Genomic DNA, 16,656 nt, shown 5'->3' with positions numbered 1-16,656 from the left:
ACTATAACATTAAACACACTAAGTTCTATAGATCTTGTAGATTAAAATTTACTAGTGTAGTTTGGATTATTGCAGAACGTTTTTAGGTTTAAGCAGGGGCGTAGGAATGAGTTTAACATTGGGGGGAACACATATCGGAAACCTGACAGATCCGTTAATGGTTTGAACAGAAATATGTCAAATTAACTACACTGAAAAAATTCACAAATATATTTTATTCTACTAAAAAGAAACATTTGTAAATGTAAAGGAAAACACATTTTGAATGGCAGTAATGAACTGATAAATATCAAATCAATTCTTTAATTGCTCAATCATCCAGTTTTTTAGAATAAGAAGCGGTGACAAGACGCTGTGTTGCGCTTTCAAAATAAAATAAAATATTTTTCTCCACCCGGTATAATTTTTAGGTGGGACAAATGCGCCTGTCTCCAATATTGGAGGGGACACGTCCCCTCCGTCCCCCCCGGTTCCTACGCCCTTGGGTTTAAGTATTTGATGAATTCAGGACAATAGTAGTGATCAATCACAGTAAACCACCTTAATTCAAACATTGAGTACAAAAAAGTATCACTGAATACATTTTTATTAAAAACAAATACTTTGTGCCAGACATTCGTCTAAATCTATTGCACACGTTACTAAACTGTACTCACAACCATGTAGAACACCATTGACTCATGAAACCCGTTTAATCTCTGAAAAACAAAGCGATTCAGGCTGTAACAAAGTCTAATTTATTGCACTCAGCGATGTCCACAGACGATAAAGGGTTAACGAGTCAGGGAGAAGATGAAGGAAGGCAGTTCTACACTTGGAAACAAGCTCTTATTCTCCTGATCGGGTTCAAAGGTCACTGAACCAAACCAAAGTGACGACAGCTGAGTTAGATTTAGTCAATTGGAATACCGAAAAAAAAAAAAAGGCACTCTTTGTTATAAATCTAACAATATACAGCAATATGGAATAATAGAAAAATACATCTTTGATAAAATAGATGTCTGGGAATGCCCGTTAAAATTCCCTGACCAATAAAAAGGATTGATCCCCCACACAGAAATTCTACATTCGTAACCTTCTATATTCATTAAAGTCCTACCTTAGTGTAGCATGTCTTCCCTATGACAGGGATCATAGGTTAACCCCATGTCTATCCCTTTGGCTATTAATAGATTTATAGTCACCACTGGGTATTTTTAGTGTGCGAGTGTGGAAAAGTGACTAACTAAAGCATACGGTTCACAACATTGTGGCCATATACCATCACGTATTTAGACCACAATCATCAGACATAAAATGATCCTAAAAACATTGTCCAGCAAAAAAATTCAAATGTAGAAAATGTTACGAAACCTCGAATCAACCCAAACATTCAGTTTCCAGACCTGATTGAAACGGTACAGATGTATTAAAAAGTTGTTCCCAGAGGCTCCTCAACTGAAACAATATGGCCGCCGCCCGCCTTGTAACGCACCCCAGGAATCAAAGCCTGGCGCTAAGGGGACCGCAGCTGTGAACAGGGGTACTTCGTCCAGGGAGGGAGCAGGCCCGTTTCGTTGGCTATCCTCCAGTACCTCTCCCTCAGGGTGTAGGCCCCCGCTTTGGGCTGCCTCTGCCGGGTGAAGATGCCCTTCTTGTTGCCAACCACACGGGTCACCCCTATGGTCCAAACAACACAGACAACCACAGATAACATTAAGGGACAGATCAACATAACACCAAGGGACAGATCGGTGACCGTGTTTATGAAGGGCCCATATTAAGAGACAGTTAAAGGTGACATATAATACCACCAGGTGTGAGTGTTATCCGTTACAAGCCTCTTCTGACATCACAAGTGGGCGTGTCCACCTAGATGTATGCAGGATAGATCAGTCTACCAGCCTACCCAGAGGACTGTCGCACAGTCGGTTTGATTTTGTTTTTTTTAACTAATCATCCGACAGTAACCCTGCCCGGCCGTGGCGATGCCTGCAGACCGAGTGGTTGCATAAAAGCGGATTGCTCTTGGCCCCCCCTTTTGCACATCGCCTCTGCGTGACTTCCTCGTGAAACCAAAAAAAAAAGTTAACACACAGATCTGAATTTTTGGCATTGTTGACAAACAAAACACATCCGTCAGATCGCTCACCGAGTAGAGCGCGTACTATTTAAAAAAAAAAAAAAAAAAGGTCTGTTTACATTGTTTCACACCAAACGGGGAAAACCGGTGCCAAGTCTACCGCTGTGAACATATTGTTTACATATTTAAAAGTATGCCTGTTTTTTTTTGGCTGAACAAATGATCGCAGCGACCCGGGTTTGATTCCTGCCCGCCGTGGTCTTTATCTGCATGTCCTCCCCTCTATCTCCCAAACCTCCCTGTCTATCTCACTCTATCATAAAGCATAAAAAGGCCAAAATAACTCTTAAAAAAAAATACAACCGGCGACGGAAGGTGTGCGTGTCCTAACCCACAGGCCTCCCGTCTCCGAGTACGTCACCTTGTGCTGTCATGAAGTCTGCAAAGTTCCAGATGAGCTCCCCGATGACGTACTGCTTGCGTTTCTGGTCGAAGACCTCGTGGTAGCTCCGCAGGACTATGACCTGGTACTCCTCACTGAACATCACGGGGGGGTCCTGCGGGGAGACGGAGAACGAGAGCACTAGGTTTAGACCTTATGTGGGCGCTGCCGTTTACTCAAAGGGGACATATTATACCACCTGGAGTAAGTACGGTTAGCCGTTACAAGCCGGTTTGAAAATCGGCCCCTTCTGACATCACAAGTGGACGTGTCCACCTAGATGTATGAAGGACAGATGAGCAACGTTTGCTTCAGCCCACTGGGTAGGCTGGTAGACTGATCTATACAGCATGCGTCTAACTGGACACGCCCACTTGGGATGTCAGAAGAGGCAGATTTTCAAAACGGCTTGTCACGGCTAATCGCACTCACACCTGGTGGTATGATGTGTCCCCTTTAAAGCCACTCACAGAAACCACTTGGATGCGTGTCTTTGAGATGCAGGTAGGGGCACCACACGATTCGGTAACAACCAGTACCGTGGAAACAACTGGTCTCTGTTAACATTGTTTCACACCAAACGGCGGAAAGTCTACCGCTGTGAACATATTGTTAACATATTCAAAAGTATGCCTGTTAGGTTTTGGCTGAACAAATGCCAAATAATCAGTTATGCTTGACAATGAGTCAGCCATCTGCACAGACCTTTGGACTTTCGGTTGCTAAAATCAATATTTCAACAAAAGTGCATTTTAGTGAATAAAAAAAAAATGCTATTGGCTTTATGAGTCACACAGCAACAACACGGAATGTGTGTGTGTGTGTGTGTGTGTGTGTGTGTGTGTGTGTGTGTGTGTGTGTGTGTGTGTGTGTGTGTGTGTGTGTGTGTGTGTGTGTGTGTGTGTGTGTGTGTGTGTGTGTGTGTGTGTAACCTCACACTGTGGAGTCCCGGGACCACGTCAGCTCCGTATTCACTCTGGATGATGGGCTTCTGGTACTTTCCGTACCACTCCTCGAACTGTGTGTTGAGCTGCAGGGCGATGACGTCCAGCGCGCCGGGGTCGTGGTACCAGGACAGGTAGCTGTTCACGCAGATGACGTCCACAAAGGGGGCCTAAGAGAGAGGACAGGACTTCATGACTGCGCTGCATAACGAGGGCTCCTATTGGACGAGACAAGTGTCGCGGCGGTGGTGGTCCAAACTGTTATAAGGGTTGGTGGATTTAGTGCGCCGATTTTCCGAACTACTAGAGTGGGATGGCGGGAACATTTTAGGAATAGCCACGGATGTAGGGGGAATATACATACATACATACATATACATACATACACACACACACATATATATACATACAAGCAATACGCCCGGATCTGTTCATCGATCAGACATTAAAGCCCTTGAAAATAAGGATACCGTGATTAACACACGCGAGTACGTTTTGTTCTAAACACTACTTAGCATCCGCACATTTTGGGTGAGACAGAGAGAACCACGGTTACAGGACGTGTCAATGCATGACTACACTGCATATGCTGTATCTGAACTCAGTCTGTCTGTCTGTCGGTCTGTGTGTACAGTCAAATGTATTTAAGTTCAATGTGTGTGTGTGTGTCACACACATACTCATTGCACTTGGATACATTTGACTGCTTTCCTCTAGTCTGCTACTATTGCATGTTAATAAATGTTAAATGATAGAAGTTGTTCTGCTTCTACTCCATACCATACTCCATACCATACCAAGATTAACTGCTTGGACATTTAACATCACAATGCATAATTAATCAGGAAAGTAAAACAACACATTGAAATATTGCAAGGAATAAGGCGTGTATTTCAAATAACGTTGCAATTAATATAAGAAGATGCCAGGGTGCCTAAAAAAGCATCAAAATACCTTGTTTATAAAGAATGCTAAGGTTAAAAAGAGGTTCATCTGTTAGAGGAGAGAGTGGAGAGCCCGTTCTCACAGAGGAGGGTGGGAGGGTAGGAATGCATGATAAGCTTTTCAGGCTTTCTCCTGAACTATTTAAAACAGATGCCCCAGAGGGCAGGACGGGAGGAGACAGACGGCTGGGAGGAGACCGGAGACCTCACCCCTTTGTCCCGGGCGTAGTTGCTGTTCGTAACGTAGGTGACCGGTCGGGTGGGATCCAGGTTCTTGGTGTGAGCGATCACCGTCCTGGGAGACAAGGGGTCGGTCAGGCCATAAGGGGTCATTTCATTGATAAAGTTATTCAGGTGGTTAGCTATATACCAATCATAAAGGTTTAGCCATAAATAACGAAAACGTATGGTTATTATTGTGTATTTATATGTGTTAGGAAACACATACACATAAATCTACTGTATATACCCACCTATTACAGAAAAACAGAAAGGGTTAACACATGAGTAAGATGACATCATATGACAGACAGAAGGGCTTATTAGCTCATAAAGTATATGAGCCAAAGCCCTCATTAACCCGCCTTAACCTGGCGTATTAAAATCAACTGTGACCCATTAGTATTAATGATCAGTTATAAATCTGAAACGGACAGTCTACCTACAGCCCAGGCACAAACCGGTTTGACTGACTGCATTCCACAACACGAGTAGAGGGAGAAGCTCTGACACACACACACACACACACACACACACACACACACACACACACACACACACGGGTGTGCATCTGTGTTCCTGTTTGTCTGGGCCAACTCAGAGGAACACATAAATCTATGGCCTTGGGGCGGTTTGTTGGGGGGGGATCTGGTTCATAGGGCGTCCTCGGGGGAACTCACTCAAAGTAGAGGCCAGCAGGGGGCATCTCGGACCCCGGCTCGTTGGCCACGGACCACATGACCACGGAGGGGTGGTTCTTGTCGCGTGTCACCAGCTCCCTCATCACCTCCAGGTGGTGGGCCAGCGAGGCGTTGCCAAAGCTACGACTAGAGAACCATCCGGGACAAAAAAACAACAACAACAACAACAACACTGAATACTTCAAATATCTGAACAGGTCGTTCTTCTCCCCACCCCCCGAACCAGAAACGCCTCAATCTGATCGACTGAAGGGTTTTAAAACACAACCACTATTCCAGATGGGCAGAACTGTGCGGTGTCGAGCTGGCTCGCTTCCCAATGTCTGTCGCATTTACATTTATGTTTAGGGAATTGAGCAGACGCCTTTATCCAAAGCGACTTAATGCGGACCTTCACACACCGCCGGCAGAGTCAACCACGCAAGGCGACCAGACAGCTCGTCGGGAGCAATTAGGGTGTAGGTGTCCTGCTCACCCCTCGACATCAGCTAGCAGGAGCCGGGGATCAAACCAGCAACCTTCTGGTCACAAGTCAACCCGCTTTACCTCCTGAGCCGAGCCGACCCATTCAAAGACTGCCCACGTCTAGCCAAGCGCCTAGCGCCGCCAAGCATTGAAAACGAGGCTGCTGTTCAACGTCGTTTCAGTGTTGAGAGGGGTGAACCTTCAACGCTGTGCGTGACATTTAGCATCGGACTGAAGTCATGACCCTTTGAAGCGTGGTCGGGACCCCGCCCCTGTTTTCCGTTGGAAGAACCGAGTGGAGCCGATAAGTCGGTGGCCCACCCTAGGAGAACAATGAAAGGTCTGAGGAATGGGGGGGGGGGGGGGGGGGGTCGCCATGGTTACATACATGTCCCTGATGCCCACGCCGGGGCTCTCGTCGATGACCACGATGCCGTGGCGGTCGCACATGTGCAGGATCTCCTCGTCGTAGGGGTAGTGGGAGGTGCGGAACGAGTTGGCGCCCAGCCACTTCATCAGGTTGAAGTCCTTCACCACCAGCGGCCAGTCGAAGCCTTTACCGCGGATCTACCGCGGACACAGAGAGCTAGCTCGTTAGCTTCAGATCAATTCTGAAAAATTATTGAATTAATTAGGGTTAACCCTTTTTATTTGTTTTTTTGACACTGCAAGATCCTTTGAGCTGCACTGGTTGGATAGTAGGGGGCAGACAGGGCGGACTGTGTAAAAAAAATGGGAAACTGTCATATTAGAATATGACAGTTTCAATTAAATAGGTGTTGAAATAGATGCCTCAACTAAACGACACTTCTTTACGTGCGTTTTGCTGCCCCTAGTGACCACTCACGTCAGAGTCCTCGTGCTTGTTGACGCCTTGGAAGTAGAAGGGCTTGTTGTTGATGAGGAACTGCGTGCTGGTGACTTTCACCGTGCGGATCCCCACCGGCAGGGTGTACTGGTCCTCCAGCACTTCTCCTCTGGCGCCAGCCACCTGCAGGCGAACCTGCAAGTACGGGCACAAGTCACGGCTGCTGTCCCTCTCTGATTGGTCTCCATTGTGGTATAATTTAGGGTTTAGTGGAAGTTTAGGCAGATTTGTATGCAAAATAGATGCAGGCTCAGTACTGCCTGAAGGTTTGGGAATAAAATGGTTTGAAACAACAATGTTTAACAATAGTTGTAATACGGTCCGAGTTTGATTAATTCACAATAAATAACTTGAATAAATGGTGAATTGTCCAAATCTGGAGAGAACAGAACCAGGGAGAAAAGGAAATTGCCTGGACAGCAATAGTAAGTCCAGGCTTTGCATGAAGGAAAGTTAAAATCTGGCCAAGACAAATATTTGCCAACCGATGTTCCGAAATACTTTGCCTTGGGGCAGGAGGTCGGGCTATGTGGTAATCTAAGATCCTAAATCTCTGTGACTACAGAGAGAATCTACCTTGATTGATCTCCCAACGTCCGCAGAAAAACTGTGGACATGCCTGAGCAAGAGGCCCAACCCTTACCTGCTTCTTAACATGGACAGTTTGCAGATCAAACACGTTGAGCCCACCGTTTGCCTAGTGGCGTAAGGGTTATGTAACATTGCCTCACTTTCCAGTACGATCGTTGCTGGGTTACGACATAGCAAAGGGATTCAAAACCTTAAGGGACTCAAGCAGTGGGCCCCATTGTAAAAAACAGAATCTGAATTACACTGATTCAATTGGATAGTTAAACTACATTACTGAAGGGGGGGGGGCAACGGGTAGAGCGCGGTGAACCATTAAGGCCCAATCCTTACCGCAGCGACCGGGGTTTCGATTCCTGCCCGTGGTCCTTAGCTCGCTCTCTCTCTCTCTCTCTCTCTCTCTCTCTCTCTCTCTCTCTCTCTCTCTCTCTCTCTCTCTTCTCTCTCTCTCTCTCTCTCTCTCTCTCTCTCTCTCTCTCTCTCTCTCTCTCTCTCTCTCTCTCTCTCTCTCTCTCTCTCTCTCTCTCTCTCTCTCTCTCTCTCTAATAAAAAGGCCCTATATATATATATATATAAAACCTTCAAATAAACTACATTACTGAAAGACTCTTTCCCGATACCCAAACGGTATCGTCAACGTGTTTAATCGGTGCCTATAATGAAAAGCACATTCCATCGCTGCAAAACACTTTGACAAAAAAACAACCTTCCGCACCCTGCGATCACGCGTCCTCCCGCCGTACCACCCGTCCCTACGTCTGACGCCCGCGGCCCCTCACCTCCATGTGGTAGAGGAAGCCGTGCTCCTCGTGCATCAGGTAGGGCCACCACAGCTTAGCGGCCACCACCTTCAGCACGCCGGCGGCCCCCGTGGCGGTGGCCACGCAGCGGCCAGCCCCGTCCGTCAGCGTGACCTTCAGGCTGGCATTGAAGGAGGCGGAGCCGGACACAGCCACGTCGTAGGCGATGACGCCTGGGACCCGGAGAGGGAGGGAAGCAGGGCGACGGATCAGGGCTGCTCGATTATGGAAAAGAAACTAATCACGATTATTATGGTCAATATTTAAATCCCGATTGTTCTAGCTATTTTTCCGAGTTTGACGTGACGCATTTAATCAGCATTTCTCTCCAAATAAAACACTTTTTTGGTAGGGCTTTTTGGTTTGCAAAGTTTTGTAACTGAGAACTTTGAAGTTTCTAGTTAAAAAAAAAAAAAAAAAAGTCAAATAGAATTTTTTTACACGAAAATAATGTACAAATATGTATCCAGTTCTGCGAGTTTTTTGAAAACACAAAATATTATACAAAATATACAAATAAAATAGTTTCAAAACGATATTAGAATTATTAGAAAAAAAGTTGTGGTTGAGTTGTGGCAGCCAGGGAGCTATTGTGTAAAGAGGAAGCCGGCGTAGGCGTCGCTTTGACCACTTTTATTTCACTCACCGAGGCCGTCGGCGAAATCCGTCACCACGGTGATGTCGTTGACGTAGGTGTGAGGGGTGGTGTACAGCAGGACCGAGCGGTGTATGCCAGCGTAGTTGAAGAAGTCAAAGTATGTGTTCTGCACAAAGTAGCCTTTAGGGTACCTGTTCGACAAGTGACACAAATTATTGGTTTAATGCCCTCACCTTTGGTATACAAGGTTCAATCAATTAAAAGAAATGTGCACACATGATGAGGCCATTGTTGAGCACTGAAGCATCTTGGGATGCCGACAGCTAAGGGCGTAGGAACCGGGGGGGACGGAGGGGACGTGTCCCCTCCAATATCGGAGACAGGCGCATTTGTCCCACCTTAAAATTATACCGGATCTGTCAGGTTTCCGATATGTGTCCCCCCCAATGTTAAACTCATTCCTACGCCCCTGCCGACAGCCATAGGGATTCAAACCCAGAGCCTTTCGGTTGGGAGTGAAACACCTTTGTGGTCGCTACACCACCACCATCCTTCCCCCTGCAAGCAGCGTACCACCCTATCGCGTTGGAGGGCTGATCTGATTGGTGCGCCTGTAGAGGTTACAGGAAGTGACGTGCTCACCTGGTGGGGTCGTTCAGGTACTGGATGTCTCCTGGGGGGAGGGTCTCCAGCGTCAGTGTGTTGTTGACGGCGATGGTGATCCTGCACGGCGCGGTGGGATCCCCGCGGAGAACAGCACCGATCTCAGCCTCGAAGGGAAGATGGCCGCCGGCGTGCTCGGTCACCTGCACCCCGTTCACCCACTGTGGCGGGGATGGACCAAAGATTCAATTTCTTGTTGCTATGTACGATCATTTGAATGTTTGTTACTTTGTCACAGATGTTTAAATAAACGTTTGCTTTTATTCTTGAGACAGAGATGTTGATTCAGGATTGTTTTTGAATTAGCTTTGATCCCTCCCTACCCCGGGGAAGACGTTTCAGATAAAAGCGTCCCCTATTCAAACTGATTTGTGCTTTTTTTATGTCTCAGTTTCCCCTCAAGGATGTGAGAGGATAGCTCACACATCCATGAGGGGAAACTGAGTCATAACAAAAGCACACATCAGTTCAAAAATGATGTTTTGCAATTGATGCGTGGGCCAAGTGTGATACCTACCACCACGGAGTTATAGTGTGCACTTCCGACACGGAGCACGACTCTGATGTTCTTATCCGCAACCCAGCGGGAGGGTACCACAACCTCTCGGTCATACCACACCCAGCCAATGAAATCTCTCAGCTTGGAGTCCTGGGTGATGTCGTTATAGCTGGCAGGAACTGGCATGTCCAACACTGGGCCAGTCTAAATCAAAGGGTCAGAGTTCGGTTGGGAGAGTAGAGAAGTTGTAATTATTGGTTCAGCCTGAAAGTGCAGCCAGGAACCACTCTGGCGTCTGACACATTGAGTCATTATAACAACACAACTTGAAGTAAACACTACTGCCTGCCGTTGATTTGTTAGTTGTATGTAGAGCTGCATTGACTACTGACTGCATTTGAGTTGTACACGACTTTACCTCTGCAAGGCGCCGTTTATACCAAGCTTGCTCAAAACCCAGATTCCTATTGGGCGAAAGATCGGCTCTGAAGCTCCAAAGTCCGTTCAGCTCCTTTATCTCCCGTGATGAGGACTCCCGAGGGAAAAGCATGCCAGAGTTGAGCATACTACACAAGTCCCATAGTGCAAATAAAAAGATAATGTGCAACTGAAGGGGTTTCACGGGACAAGCCATCCTGAGGGACAAATGGAAACCCACACTAAAACATTACGTGAATTCTCAGAGGAGGATCGGAGGTTCAACTGGTTTGCGGGCTTCTTGACTTCTTGTCATGTGGGAAACCTTTCGTCACGTGACGTATGTCAGGTGATCGTCACTTTTGCCAGTTCAAAATAATGCGTCATGTCTGCATTATATATACGCTGAAATGATGAATCATGTCCTCCTACGATGTTGTTAATTCATAGTCTATCTTTTCAGTTAAATACACTTCTCTCCCTTGTTAAAAATGTAGTATATAATTATTATCTTATTTGAGATTGTACCTAAATTGGAAAATAGATAAAATAGACATCGCCATCTAGTGGACAACAAAATAATGCACGATGTAAAAGCATATCCTCTTTTGGTCGTTTTAGTCTTGACATTTTAGAACGTGTTGGGTAAAGTTATTAGGCTACTTGAGATTGTTAAGGTTAATTTCACATTATCCCATTTATGTACTTTTTTATTGGTATGGTTCATTTGAGCGGTTTGGTGTGGTTAGCAATCTCTGCCATAGGTTCAGATCTCAAAACAGCAGTGGTAGGCTGGGTCTCCATCACCGACGAGACGGCCCACCTAAACTCTATCGCCAGCTGTCGCCGGATAACTGCACAACGTCACTTTAACCATGTGCTGCCACATACTGCACTCATTCAATTTCTTTTTTTTGATTTACATCCTACTAGTACTTTTATTTTCTCTTGTACATACAAATATTGTGTATGCATATTTTTTTTCGAAGCACAGTCGAAGGATTCGGTATATTGGAACTTAAAATTAAAAAAGCAGCAATAATCTTTCTCAGAACAGTGCAGAACAGTTTTAAGAAATTATTCAAAATCTAGTTAATTCTACCACTAGATGGCGCCAGATACTTGTACACAGCAGCCAACCGCCACAAGTCCAGCGCTTAGTGTGCGACCGAGCACTTGCTTCCAGGAGCCACCTTTGTCCTGTCAACAAGTCAAGGCCCAAATATGAATGGAGTTCAAGGTTGTTTACTTAACAAAGAAGGTGACATGACACACACACACACATACACGCACACACAAAAATGACGGCAAGGAAATAATAATTCTAGCCCTTCCCGTGTGCTTCCCCTTCCCTTTACCCATTTTGATTTACAGAACTATTCTACTTTATAGTACACACACAATGTCTTCATCTACTGAAATAATAAGAATGCTTGTCCTGGAAGCCATGGAACCTGTTGACCACTCTGTAATATTTACACAGGCGAGGCCTATTTGGTGGAGGTAGAGATGCTAAAGAGATATTATTGATCATCCCGATTCTACATGATGACATCAATTATTAATCTGCGCTAAAACAGGTGAATAGGCTAACCATCCATCTTCATAGTCTAAATCCATCCGTGACACAATGCCTAAGTAGGGGGGTGCAGGTAAGGGGCTCCAGCTGGAGGGTTCTGTGTTCAAACCCCGCAATGTCCTCAGTCTACATGTGACCTCAATACACGGAGCTTTGGATAAAATAAACCTTAAAATGACCAAATAGTAGCCTAGTAGTCCATTAAACACCAGGTATGATCTCAAAGGTCTTGTTCTATAGGCCTACATCCACATCTACTGCATTATTCACTTTCATTCAAAAGGTTCACCACCCTCCCACCAACAAACACATGACGTGGAGATTGGAACAATGCTTTAGGACGAACTAAACAGCTTCCATGAATCAGCTTCCGCTTGTTTCCGAAGTGTCGTGAGTTCTTCTTCTGACCTTTTGCTCCTGTGCCGCTGCCCCCCAGTCTAGACTCTTTAATGCCCGCACTCCATCAAACCCCGTTCAAAGTCTCCCTCATGTGGAGCTCGGCCTCCTGGTCATCTCTTCCCTCCGCCCAGGGGCCGACGCGGGCGATTAGCTCCGCACTGAATCACGCTCAAAATAATTGAATATTTTACATGAATCGTACACTTTAATTGTTCTGGGGAGCTTTGATCCCTTCAGATAAAAGCGTCCGCTCCGTGCGGTGGGTGCGTGAACGTAAACAAGAGTGGAGAATCATGTCCCACCTTCTCACCTCCATCCCGGGCCTCTCCGCCGCAGGATATCCCTGGAAGCTTCTGGATAAGAGCGGGCGTGGTGACGTTAACAGAGCCAACGTTTTGGACGTGACTATCACCATTGTCGCAACGGCTGAAGGCGGTGAAACATGACGGTGGTTTCCAGGTTTTGTCTTAGAATGTGCTCCGGAGAGCTTTGAAGTCTCTTCCTTCTCCAGGGGACGTGAAACCCCTCCCTGGAGACCATGTTTGTCACTTGTGGTGGTGCACTTATTGACTTTGACAATGGTGACTCCACCAGGGTTTGAATGGTAGAGAAAACACCATGGGCTAAGTCCTGTGCATTGTGTCAACGCACACTTTTGACTCATTGTGTGTTGATGATGATAATACCGAGTATTGATATTAAAATTAGTTTCTGTGAAAGTAACCGCAGTAGACAGTGACAAATAAGCAAAATGCAGATAGTGCATTCTGAGAAGAGCAAGGCTTGCAAAAGGCTAGTATATTCAGTTTCTGTATCACTGAATGACTATTTTATACCATTATCAGTGTTTATGCAAAATATTTTTGTAGGAAGGGCTTGGTAGTCATCACAACACAGAAGACATCTGATAGTGCATGGGTTTGCTTCTTAGGAGGTGTTGATGTGCGTATTTCATGGAAACATGTTTTGGACATTTTGTATGAATCCTACTGGAATTAGTGGACCCAGCTGCTTGTAAAGGTGAACAACCAAAGCCAAAGATTGATTAGACTAATGATGAAGCACTTTTGTCAAGTTTTTTTCATGTTTAAAGCTCACAGAGAGTTAGGTCTTCACATTGTGTACATCGACCAATTCCAGTTACACTATTTCAATTGACCACTTCCCAGGTTGAGGCAGGTGATCTTCATACTCTTCATCTTTCACATCGAACCAGGGTTCTGCTCTTCTGGTCTTGTGTGTTGCACAAGGGTTTATCCTTGCTCATTCTTAGGCTCAGGTGTTAACTTTCCGTGACATCGACTGCAAGACATTATTTTATGACCTTTGTAATGATGCAATATCACGTGCCTAACTAGCCAGGCTATTCTTGTACGATCACCGCTTGGCTGGCCAGAGTATATCGTTGACCTGATCCAAAGGGATTATCCATGTCTTTTATGAGGTGTAGTGCCACTTAGAAGATAAAGAATCTGGTGAAAAGGACTGGGTTGGTTATAATCTAGGGCAAAGAGTAGTTAAAATAATGCAGAGTCATAAGGATGGTTGCAAAAGAGATCATTTCTTTATGGTACATAGCTATAACCCATACCGTAAATCATGTTAATTACGGTGGTTTCCAAATATAGGCCTAATCAAGGAAATCAGACATACCGAACACATATTAACATTGGGCCCAATTCTGTAGTATTGCCTATAATAAAGTAAATATCTCGCTGATTACATAATAAATGGTGAACACCTTTCTGGCCAGCTCCCAGTTGGGATTATTCGGTTACAAAAAATGTTTCACAAAGATCATCACAAGCATACAGTTACGTGTAATTGCATGCTCGGAAAGTTAGATTCCGATGATAGCAATAGTCGAGGTATATGTTCTGTGTGTTTAAATCTGTTTTGGGCAGGCGATCACTTTTGGCACGACATTGGGGCCTGTACATGTCTACTACTCTAATGGCGTGGTGGTTTGGGCACTGGTCTACTACTGAAATGTTCCTGAGAAGGACATTTGCCATCCTGGCTGGGGACTCGAGTCCTGCCCGGAACAGACACATGTGTTCTCAAGGTGAAGCTTCCAAAAATGCGCTGCCTTGCCAACACAAAGGCCAGGAAGATGCCCAATTAAGGAAGGCTGTTGGATGGTGGAACCAGGGTTCCATGGAGCCTCAGTGGTGGCAGCTCGGCGCTGGGAAGAGCAGGTGGGTCTGGGTAGGAAGTCATTTCTTAAACCCTGCCAGGCGTCCGTGAGCAGTGCCAAGGTTTTCTGTTGGTCCAAAGCTAAGCTGCCGAACCAGCCAGGATCCTGGAGACCAGCTCATTCACTTTCCTTACAGCGATAAGCTGCTCTTTGTTTCACAGGTTTTTATTAATTTTAGCTTGGGGGGGGGGGGGGGTAATTTGGAAAATACGTGCAAGAGTTAGAGGTTGTTCTATCAAGAGAGTGGCTCTGGTCTGATTTCACGGCTGCGTACATAAGCCACCTCACCGCTTCACATTAGTGACGCATTTTCAGAATGATCTGTCAGTGGTGCTCACATTATAGACAAAGTAGGAAGTATTAGCGTTGAGAATGAGTGTAATCAGATGCTGTGCCCCCCCCCCCTCCCGAAAGCCACCAGCGGGCCAGGTGGTCAGCCCGTACCCTGGGTCGCAATGACAGCCTCACTGATTGGTGCAGGGTGGCCCAGCTGTGGTACCAGAACACAGATATATTACTGCCCCCCCCCCCCCCCCACACACACACACACACCACCACCACCACCACCACCACCACTACCTGTCTCCCAGCCTCAGCTGCACACCACAGCACGCACAGAGCAGCATAATCCATTACCCTTTCCAATTCTTAGCCCTCCCCCTCCATTCAAACCGGGCGGGGAAGATTAATGTGTTTACAGCAGAGCCCCCCCTGGAAGATGAAAACATATTAATACGGAATATGAGGAGGATTTTTTATTTCTTATTTTCATTCGCCTGCCTGGGATCAGGTGAGCAGTGGCTGTCCCCTGGGGGCATAACTTTAGTTTATCTGTTTCAGAGGTGGAGGTGAACGGTCTCGCTAGCGAGCTAAAGATTAACTCCCTCATTGAGGCCGTTAATGGCAGTCACACCTCATGGCTCTGGAGGCAACACGGCCCGCCTGAGAGGGCCAGAAGGTCAGAGGGTGTTGAGGTCAGGGTTTATTCAGGGGTATAAAGGGCTTTTTTTAATATGAGATCCCATACAAGCAGGGATTCATATTTTCAAGAATATCAATGCATGTTTCAGTGAATGAAACAAGTCTCCTGGGAATAGCCTTTCTATGGTGTTACTGACACTTACCTCCAGAGAACCGTTTATGGAAGTGCTTCCATTAATAATAAATACACTTAATTGTAAGGCTGGTGTGGGGCATTCATTACAATTCAGTGCATTACGAATTAAACCCTTGTGTGGACGTTGTTGCATGTTGAATATGCAATGTGTGTTTTCTCCTGTGTTCACTCAGACTATGAACCATCACAGAAGATTTATAAGCTTAATAGCTCAATCACTAGATCATGGCAGACACCAGCTGTTAACTGCGCAATAGAAGTGTCAAATTATAATACGATCCATCAAGGCAATCCTTCACATCGGATCAGGTTGTTGCAGAGGATATAATAAAAACACAGCCAAGGATTCATCAGAGCGTCTATTTTCATTTCAGTCCTAAAAACAATAGACTAAAAAGCCATCAGTAGGCTCTCAAAGCCTCACCATTCCCCTTGGTGCACCCACTATAAACATGATTACCCCATTGCAAATTTGACATTGCACATTGGTTGCATTGATTTTTCAAAGCGCTGCCAAATAGAAGGGGCTTGCCATGCTGCTGGTGGTTCGCTGGAATAGGTAGTTAAAGAAATATTTGCAGAGCAAATCAAATGATGGTATGAAAACAAACAGCCTAGTGCAGAATGCTGGAGCATTGGGCAGCAGTTAGATCTATACAGCATATACTGTGTACACCCTATATTGGTCTATAAGGCTGTATAGAGCTAGGCTTTACAAGCTATAAGTAGTAGAAATGACGATTTAATTTTAAGTTTATTTGACAAGCAGCTCAATTGTGACCATTTTGGGTTCGGTCACACTACAACGAATTCTTCCTAGGCTATTCTACTACATAACACTACTAGCACTAATGAATAATTTTGGTAAAAGATAAATATATATGGCGTTCATGCCTTTTCTTTTTCGCAGGCTATTTAAGTATTCCCTCTGATGGGAAAATGTGCTGTCTTTAGAAGCTTTTTCGAAAGCGGAGAAAAATAGAGAGCTTATGTAAATGAGCCCAACACTTTGGTGTAAAAACTCAGCTCTCCGGGGACACCTCACTGTTTTCAGAGAGAGGAGAGGATTAGGATTCCAGGGCCAAAAAAACACATGGGCTGAGCCTCGCTCAAAGCTCTCTCTCTCTCTCTCTCTCTCTCTCTCTCTCTCCCTC

General features: G+C 45.5%; 1 protein-coding gene across 1 annotated transcript; it reads right to left on the bottom strand.

Annotated features, from left to right (window-relative positions):
- Positions 1-40: 40 nt before the first annotated feature.
- gusb (glucuronidase, beta) lies at positions 41-10,511 on the bottom strand. The gene is made up of 12 exons (XM_079737704.1): positions 10,212-10,511; positions 9,812-9,997; positions 9,274-9,455; positions 8,680-8,822; positions 8,013-8,206; positions 6,625-6,780; positions 6,166-6,344; positions 5,292-5,438; positions 4,603-4,687; positions 3,442-3,618; positions 2,484-2,619; positions 41-1,659 (listed from the first exon to the last, which is right to left on the bottom strand). The coding sequence occupies exons 1-12, from the start codon at positions 10,425-10,427 to the stop codon at positions 1,496-1,498; spliced, it is 1,965 nt and encodes a 654-aa protein (XP_079593830.1). The 5' UTR covers positions 10,428-10,511; the 3' UTR covers positions 41-1,495.
- Between the last annotated feature and the right edge of the window lie 6,145 nt (positions 10,512-16,656).

The sequence above is a fragment of the Pollachius pollachius genome, assembly GCF_949987615.1.
Source record: "Pollachius pollachius genome assembly, chromosome: 6".
NCBI lineage: Eukaryota > Metazoa > Chordata > Actinopteri > Gadiformes > Gadidae > Pollachius > Pollachius pollachius.
This window is presented reverse-complemented; position numbering and strand designations above follow the sequence as displayed.

Bases quoted from the DNA above. Each gene is read 5' to 3' on its own strand.
- gusb (XM_079737704.1), bottom strand. From the start codon at position 10,427: ATGGCTTGTCCCGTGAAACCCCTTCAGTTGCACATTATCTTTTTATTT. The intron at 8,823-9,273 runs GTGAGCACGTCA...CTTGTCGAACAG, and splicing joins TACCTGAACGACCCCACCAG to GTACCCTAAAGGCTACTTTG. The intron at 2,620-3,441 runs GTGAGGTTACAC...GTCTCCCCGCAG, and splicing joins TGGTCCCGGGACTCCACAGT to GACCCCCCCGTGATGTTCAG.